The following is a 7,907-nucleotide window of genomic DNA, read 5'->3' on the forward strand; positions in this document are numbered from 1 at the left end:
TACAGCGGCACCCAGCCCTGACGACGATTGGCTGGCTCCGTGTTCCAAAGGCGGCAAGATTTGACTCCTCGTGGTGCCCCAGACTTGGCCGAACAGTTCCTCGATTCATTTCCGGAATAATTCCTCGGCGGTCGGTGGCATCAAAATATTTCGACTCGCGGTGTCACAACCGCCACGTTCGAATGGGGAAAGTGGCTGCTGAATCTAAGTTCAACTTCTGATGCAGAGTCTGCAGCTCACTCAACGACAACAGCGACATCATCGAGACTGTTTTGTGAGGACCGGTGAGTGTGTTGTTATGCTGCACCGGTGTGCCGCCAAAACGTCCGTTTGGACTAATCTTACTGTTAATGACAGACTTGGAGGCCGAATCACGCTGGTTTCTGCCTATACAGGCTGGGTGTTCTTGTCTCTTTGCAAAATACCTCATGGCTAAGAATGTCGTGCAGAAGAAATTGATCTCATGGCTTCCTTTATTCGCCGTGATATGAGAATAGAGCAGCAGTTATGTTACAAAGGCGAATTATATTTTGCGTGTTTGTTTAAAAAAATTGGTAATCACGTGGCAAATTTCAGTTTTTTTGTCTGAAAACTGGACTTAATTACGCATTTATTTCCCACATTTTCGCAGAAATCCCCGACGCTGAGGAGACCTCCGCAGGAAGGCCGTACATCACAAGAAACGTATCGCGGTATTGTGACGCACCGTTGGACAACTTCTGAACGTACGTGTGCGTCAAAGCAACGTTGCCATCGCCACCGCGGCCGGGAATAAATTAGCTTTGGCGCGACCATCTCAAAAGGGCTCGTGCGGCAAATGAAACTTTTGAACCCAGTTTTGTTCGAATTGTAAAACTATTCACCCGGCCGCGTACGCTGCCCCAAGTCTCACGCGACCCAACTTCTGTTCCCCCCCCCTCCCGCGTTTCGCCTCCAGGTTCGGCCGTGCCGCGACGACTCCGCGACCAGCATGGAGCGGGGGCGCAGGGACCGGTCGGCGGGGGGGGGGGGCAGCGGTTTCCAAACGGCCGCCAAAAGTGAGTGGCCTGGCAGTGGGAGCCGAGTTGACCCGGTTCTTCTCGCGCTGCCATTGTTGACTACGGCGGCGGCGGTGCCCCGCCTCCAATCTGTGGCTAAACACGACAACCGCCACCACCACCACCACCCACCACTACCACCACCACCCCCCTCCACTACCCCTTCCCCTGTCCACTAACCCCCCCACCCCCCCCCCTTGCGCACCACCCGCAACCACCTCCCCCCCCCACTTCTCCTCCATCCCCCGCCCCCATCCCCCCCCCCCGTCCAACAGAACCGCACTCAAACAAACGGGCAGATAAGCGCTGGCCGGGCCGTCCGCTCCAGCCAATCGCGGGAGAGGGCGCCTATAAGAAGAAAAGCCAACACGGAGGGGGGGAAGAGGGGGGCCGTGGCTGAGCCGCTGGGCAAATTTACCTGTTCCGCCACTGAACCATGTCCATGAGCCCGAAGCATTCTACTCCCTTCTCGGTGACAGACATCCTCAGCCCGATGGAGGAGAGCTACAGGAAGGTGGCCATGGAGGTGCCGCTCCACTCGGGCATGCACGGGGCGGGCGGCGTCGGCGGCGCGGGCTACCGCGCGGCGTCGACGGGGCCGGTGATCGGCAACATCAGCGGCGGCGGCGGCGTGCTGGTGGGCCAGTCGATGCACGTGGGACACGCGCAGGCCCAGCAGCAGCAGCAGCAGCAGGGCGCTCCGACGTCCGCGGCGACGGCGGCGGCGGCGGCCTACCACATGCCGCAGCTGCCGCACCACCACCACCACCACCACGCGGCCCACGCGGCCCACATGAACGGTGCCGCGTACTGCAACGGCGCGCTGGGCGGAGTGCACGCCGCCATGGGGGAGCTGCCGCCGTACCAGGACGGCATGCGAGGAGCCGGCGCCGGAGGAGGGTGGTACGGAGCCAACGCCGATCCCAGATATTCCACCAGTGAGTACGAGTGTAAGTGAGAAGTCCTGGCGGCGGCGGCGGTGGCGGCGGCGGCTGTGCTGGTGGTGTTGGCTGTGGTGGTGGTGGTGGCTGTGGTGGCTGTGGTGGTGGTGGCTGTGGTGGTGGTGGCTGTGGTGGTGTTGGCTGTGGTGGTGGTGGGAGAGTTGGAGAGATGTCACTCACTGACGAGTTTTGTTTTTCTGAAATATTGACGTCTCGAGTTTTGTTTTGGCGAGCGTGCGCGTTTGCGTGAGTTTTATGGGCTTTAAATTTAAGGGGGAGCGGTGGTGCAGCGGTTAGCGCGCTGCGCTACGAACCCGGCGACCCGAGTTCCATTCCCGCTCACGGCCAACACCATTAACGATTTATCTGAACCGGTGCTGGGCCTCCCCTAGGTCGACTCAAATGAGCACCTGGTGCGGTGTGTAAACATCGCCACTCAGGAGACAAAGGCGGCCGGGCGTGTGCTGTCCGCCCACCCCCTCGTGTGCCGTGCCGGCCTTCATAGGTTGCTCGCTAACAGCTCTTGCCCCAAAAGTCTGTTGAGGCTACACGGGGGATCTCTGCCTTATCTTGTCCTGTGCGCGCACGTGCGCGTGTGTGTTTTGTGATTCTGCACTCAGCGTCGTTTTTCGTGTGAAACTTTTGGAAAGTTTCATGATTTCTGACGCACGTATATTAACAAGCTCATTGGCAGACCTCATCCATTAACTGCGCGTACGCAAGATACTACGATTCGCCCGTTTAAAAAAGACCAAACACAGCCTCACATGTTCACGTCGCAAAACGTCATTGTGGCGACGACACGGACGTTCCACCCGGTGCGCTATCGCAACAAACTACGTCTAACGTCCGTCCGTACGCGGGCGGGCGGGCGCGTTGAAATTTTCTCGCACCTCCGGTTAGCCACGGGCTCCGGGTGAAGACTGACGCCCATGCGCAATTCCAAGCCCGTTTCCGAAAGGGCGCCGTCCTCTCCCCACCGAACGCTCCGGTAAAAGACGTTTTTCGCTCCGATTCCTTCCGCCCGCGTCGCGCCCTAACCAGTCGCCTCCCGGGCCCTTCTCCTCCCCCGCGCTATCTCCCCGCCGCCTGCCCTCCGCAGTCTCGCGTTTCATGAGCACGTCGTCCGGCATGAACATGGGAGGGATGAACGCGTACGGAGGCATGGGCGGCGACGCCGGCAAGGTCCTGGCTCCGCTCGTCTCGACGCCGCGGCGCAAGCGTCGGGTGCTCTTCTCGCAGGCGCAGGTCTATGAGCTGGAGCGCCGCTTCAAGCAGCAGAAGTACCTGTCGGCGCCCGAGCGCGAGCACCTGGCCAGCATGATCCACCTCACCCCGACGCAGGTCAAGATCTGGTTCCAGAACCACCGCTACAAGATGAAGCGCCAGGCCAAGGACAAGGTGTCGCAGCAGCTGCAGCAGGACGGCGCCGGCGGCGGCGGCGGGCAGCAGCAGTCGCCGCGCCGCGTCGCCGTGCCGGTGCTCGTCAAGGACGGCAAGCCGTGCCCCGGCGGAACCGGCGTCTCCACGCAGGGCACTTCCAACCACCACCAGCAGCAGCAGCAGCAGCAGCAGGGCCATCACCACAACCACAGCAACCACCACCAGCAGCAGCACCAGCAGCAGCAGCAAGGGGCGGGAGGCGTCATATCGGGCGGCGGCACCGCCTCGTCGCTCATCCAGCAGACGGAGCAGGGCGTGGAGCTGGTGCAGGTGGACGCGCCGCTCAGCCCCTCCGACCTCCACACGGCCGTGGCGTCGATGGCGTCCATGACGTCGCCGGTGGCCGAGTACAACATGGTGATGTCGGCGGGCTCCACTCTCCTATACGGCAGGACGTGGTGAGCCGGCGGGGTGGGCCCTCGGCCTCGCCGTCGCACCGGCGCTGGCACCGGCGGTGGCACCGGCGACGGGCACCGGTGACGGACACCGTCGCGGGCGGCGGCAACGGCAGCAGCAGCAGCAGGTTTGACCGACTGTTGTGGGGGAAAAAAATAAAAAACGTGCAACTTGTTCCAAGCTGGCGCCGTTTATTTTGTAGTAGCTTGTGCCGGACCGTGGTGGCGCCCGAGGAGGAGGAGGAGGATTACCGTTGGGGAAGACGTCGACGACGACTCGGGAGCGTCGCGGAACTTTGGAGGCGGCGAATTAACGCTCCTCCTTATCATCGTCGTCGTCGTCGTTGTCGTCGAACAGATTCCCCGGGAAGCCGGGAAGAGAATCCGAAAGACAATCGCCCGGATTAAAGTTGTGAGCGCGGGCTCCGCTGTGCCATACTGAACATACTCACTTGTAGATTGACCACCGCTCCCAACCAACTCGTGTTGCTGTTCGTTATACATATATATACACACGTCTACATATATATATTTTTTGTCACTCGATGAATTAAAATGCACTAGCTTAAGCGTGAAGGCACGTGCAAGTGCCCAGCCCGCCCGTGTTACGGTCTGCGACGCTTGGTTATGTATATTTGGTTTCTGTCGACGTCTGCAAACGATCGCTGCGTGTGATCCAAACGGCTGACATTCTCTGCTACGTGCGTGAGCTCTCGTTCTCGAGTGTAGATGTTTAAATAATGGGGGGGGGGGGGGTGTCCCCTGCTGTGTTTTATCCACTTTATTATTATTATTATTTGAATCTCGATGTGTTTTTTTTTTTGTTTAAGTTAAATAGAAACCTGTGCATAGGATTTTCTGATGAAGGGGTGAAAAAAAAAGTTTAAATAAATTATCAACGCAACGATTGACAATTTTTCAAACGTCTTGTTTAATTTGTGGTTATTCGTCGCCGCGTAGCGGCTGTTTCGCCCCCACGAGTTTTAGCCGCCGCTTCGACGGGTTTAAGTTCTACACAGGAACAAAAGAAACACATTAGGGACGTGCGTTGAACTTCTTTTGCACCGCACGTCGTAGCCAACCGTGCTAATCGGGGGTGCGCGGTAAGGACGACAAACTTATCCCGCAAATAATAGCATACTACGACGTTTCGATTGCAACACAAGCAATCATCATCAGGTATAAAAAAATAGCAACAAAAATCTAACCATAAAAAACTATAGACAGATATATGAGCAGACAGATATCCCAAAGATACACAGAGAGAGAACACGTATCGGCAACTTCTCTCTCCGTGTATCTTTGTGATATCTGTCTGCTTATATGTCTGTCGATAGTTTTCTGGTTAGATTTTTGTTGCTATTTCTTTTATACCTGATGATGATTGCTTGTGCTGCAATCGAAACATCGTAGTATGCTATTATTTAATTTATTATTTTATCTTTATTCGTGACTTTACCGAAAGAACCAAAGAGTAATCCCTGCAGTCACGAAAGCTCCAAATTAAGATTTATCCCGCAAAGTTCTAAAGACATTTCTTTTCAATCTGGATTTTAAAAATTTATATCGAGCAGAAAGATAAAGTTATAATATTTGGAGCCCTTTCCTGTAAGACAGCGCGGAGACGTGGATCTGATTTAAATCATCGCCCTGGTGATGACGGTACCTTGGCCATCGGCAATACCCATCCGTTGGGTGAAGACCTCCCCAAATCTGCCACCGTCTCTCTCGCCGAGATCCTGGAATTCTGATTTAAACTCCACGTCGTCAAATTTCACGATCTGTGCAAACGAAAGTAAAATTGTCCCATCGTAGAGAATACAAATACCCCTCCTCCAGCCAAGCCACAGTGTTCATGCAACGCAAAACATGGACCATTTCGTAACCCCGTAGAGATACCCAGAGACCCGTAGAGGCTCATAAACATACAGAGACCCATATAGACTCATAGAGATACATAGAGACCCGTAGAGGCTCATAGAGATACATAGGGATAGATTACATACCAGTCACTGTAGTTTGATTGTGGCCATCTAAAACAAGCAGTGGACTACTAATTAGTAAACCCACTGCGGTCTGAGCTCCTTCAACGGAGGAGGAGGAACAGCAAAACGACGCGAACTCTCTCTGCTGAAGCCTTCTCGACGTTGCCAGCAGCAGCAGCAGCAAGCACTCGACATTGGCATCTAGTCGCTCGGAATAGAACCATCGGCTTTGACAGGAAGAGAGTGAAGAATTCACACAAGCATTGGCATTCACAACAGAGCCGGCTCCGGTCCCCATCCTTTAAAAACACACGGCGAGAGCGTGCCAGCGAGCACACACACACACAGTCTGCTGGCCGCTGTCCCTCCCGTCGTGTTTGCACTAATCCATGGGAATTTCGAGGAGCAAACACAGCGCGAGTAGATATCTCGCATACAGTAAAAATCACACACGCGAGTCCCACGCTCCGCGCACCGCACGGCCACGCAGTTAGAAATGTCAAAAATGTCGCACAACAACAAAAAGTTTTCGTTGCACGTCCAATTCCATCCTAGAGATTGTCCTAAATTTGGCTAATCCGGCCCATAACTACGTGCTACTGATTACTTGCTAATTTGTATCTGGATTTTAGCGACTTTATTTTTTTTGGGGGGTGGAGGCAGGTGGGGGTGGGCTGCTCCATGCAATAAACAAACAAATTTTCACTTTCCGGTCAATTTGTAGTTGTGCAGATTTAGGAGCGGACTTGCGAGCGCGCGTGCGTTCAGGATGCTGCGCGTCCCTTCGCTGTGTTTAATGCCTGAGGTCATTTACCTCGTGACAAGCCTCTCCACGCGCGTGCATGCGTCAGGGTGTGTGGCCGGGCGTGTGGGGAGCGGTGGTGCAGCGGTTAGCGCACTGCGCCACACACCCGGCTTCCCGAGTTCGATCCCCGCTCACGGCCAACACCTGTGACGGTTATAATCGTTATAATTATCTGAACTGTTACGGGGCCTCCCCTAGGTAGACTCGGCCTCAAATGAGTACCTGGTGCGGTGTGTAAAACATCACCACTGGGGAGACAAAGGCGGCCGTGCGTGGTGCTGGCCACCCAACACCTCGTGTGCCGTGCCTGCCTTCGTAGCTGCTCGCTAACAGCACTTGCCCCTTCAGTCTTCAGGCTACGCGGGGGATCTTTGTCCTTGTTGTGGCCGAGCGTGGTGCTGGCCACCCCCTCTGTGTGCCGTGCCGACCTTCATTGGTGACGCGGCTCGCTTACAGCACCCAAAAAGTCTGTCGAGCGCTACACGGGGGGGATCTTTGTCTCGTGCGTGGTAAAGGATTCTCTGCATTAGTTCACTCCGTCCAATATTTGGCTAATTGTATAGATCCCAGGAGGCGTTCTGTGGCCAGCTCCGTTTCGCGTACGGGTGGTGGGTGCTCTTGCCGACGTGCATTCGTTCATTCGCGTCGAAACGTCTTCTTCGTCTTCGCTTCGAGAAGCTGGCACCAACGTCGTTCGGAACGGCTGGCGAAGACGCGGCGCCACACGCGTGCAAATCGTTCGGAAATAACCATTCATGGCAAACGACAACTCAAAATACCCACCAAATCTGTTCAATCATGAATCGCCATCACGAATAACTCCACTCCGCGGTTTGGCAAGCCTCCTCGTCCCGTCGGAATGTACCGTCGTGAACACGTGCGCGTGTGTGTGCGTGCGCGCGTGTAGCGGTTAGCGCGCTGCGCTACGAACCCGGCGATCCGAGTTCGATTCTCGCTCACGGCCTACACCGGTGACGATTGTCTGAACCGGTCCTGGGCCTCCCCTAGGTCGACTCGGCCTCAAGTGAGTACCTGGTGCGGTGTGTAGTAAACATCGCCACTGGGGAGACAAAGGCGGTCGGGCATGGTGCTGGCCACCGACCCCCTCGTGTGCCGTGCCGTGCCGACCTTCATAGGTGCTCGCTAACAGCACTTGCCCCAACAGTCTGTTACGGCTATACGGGGTTTCGTTGTCTTTGTTTTGTGGGGAGACAAAGGTGATCGCGCGTGGTGCTGGCCACTCACCCCCTCGTGTGCCGTGCCGTGCCGGCCTTCATAGGTGCTCGCTAACAGCACTTGCC

General features: G+C 56.0%; 1 protein-coding gene and 1 long non-coding RNA gene across 2 annotated transcripts; one reads left to right on the forward strand and one right to left on the reverse strand.

Moving 5' to 3' along the window:
- Nucleotides 1–1,434: 1,434 nt before the first annotated feature.
- LOC144723715 (homeobox protein Nkx-2.4-like) lies at nucleotides 1,435–4,720 on the forward strand. The gene is made up of 2 exons (XM_078602655.1): nucleotides 1,435–1,975; nucleotides 3,081–4,720. The coding sequence occupies exons 1-2, from the start codon at nucleotides 1,474–1,476 to the stop codon at nucleotides 3,821–3,823; spliced, it is 1,245 nt and encodes a 414-aa protein (XP_078458781.1). The 5' UTR covers nucleotides 1,435–1,473; the 3' UTR covers nucleotides 3,824–4,720.
- Nucleotides 4,721–4,740: 20 nt separating this feature from the next.
- On the reverse strand, nucleotides 4,741–7,542 carry LOC144723542 (uncharacterized). The gene is made up of 3 exons (XR_013586216.1): nucleotides 7,390–7,542; nucleotides 5,483–5,597; nucleotides 4,741–4,827 (listed from the first exon to the last, which is right to left on the reverse strand). It is a non-coding gene; the product is annotated as an uncharacterized LOC144723542 (long non-coding RNA).
- Between the last annotated feature and the right edge of the window lie 365 nt (nucleotides 7,543–7,907).

This window comes from Lampetra planeri, chromosome 18 (genome assembly GCF_965212315.1).
Source record: "Lampetra planeri chromosome 18, kcLamPlan1.2.h2, whole genome shotgun sequence".
NCBI classification, from domain to species: Eukaryota; Metazoa; Chordata; class Hyperoartia; order Petromyzontiformes; family Petromyzontidae; genus Lampetra; species Lampetra planeri.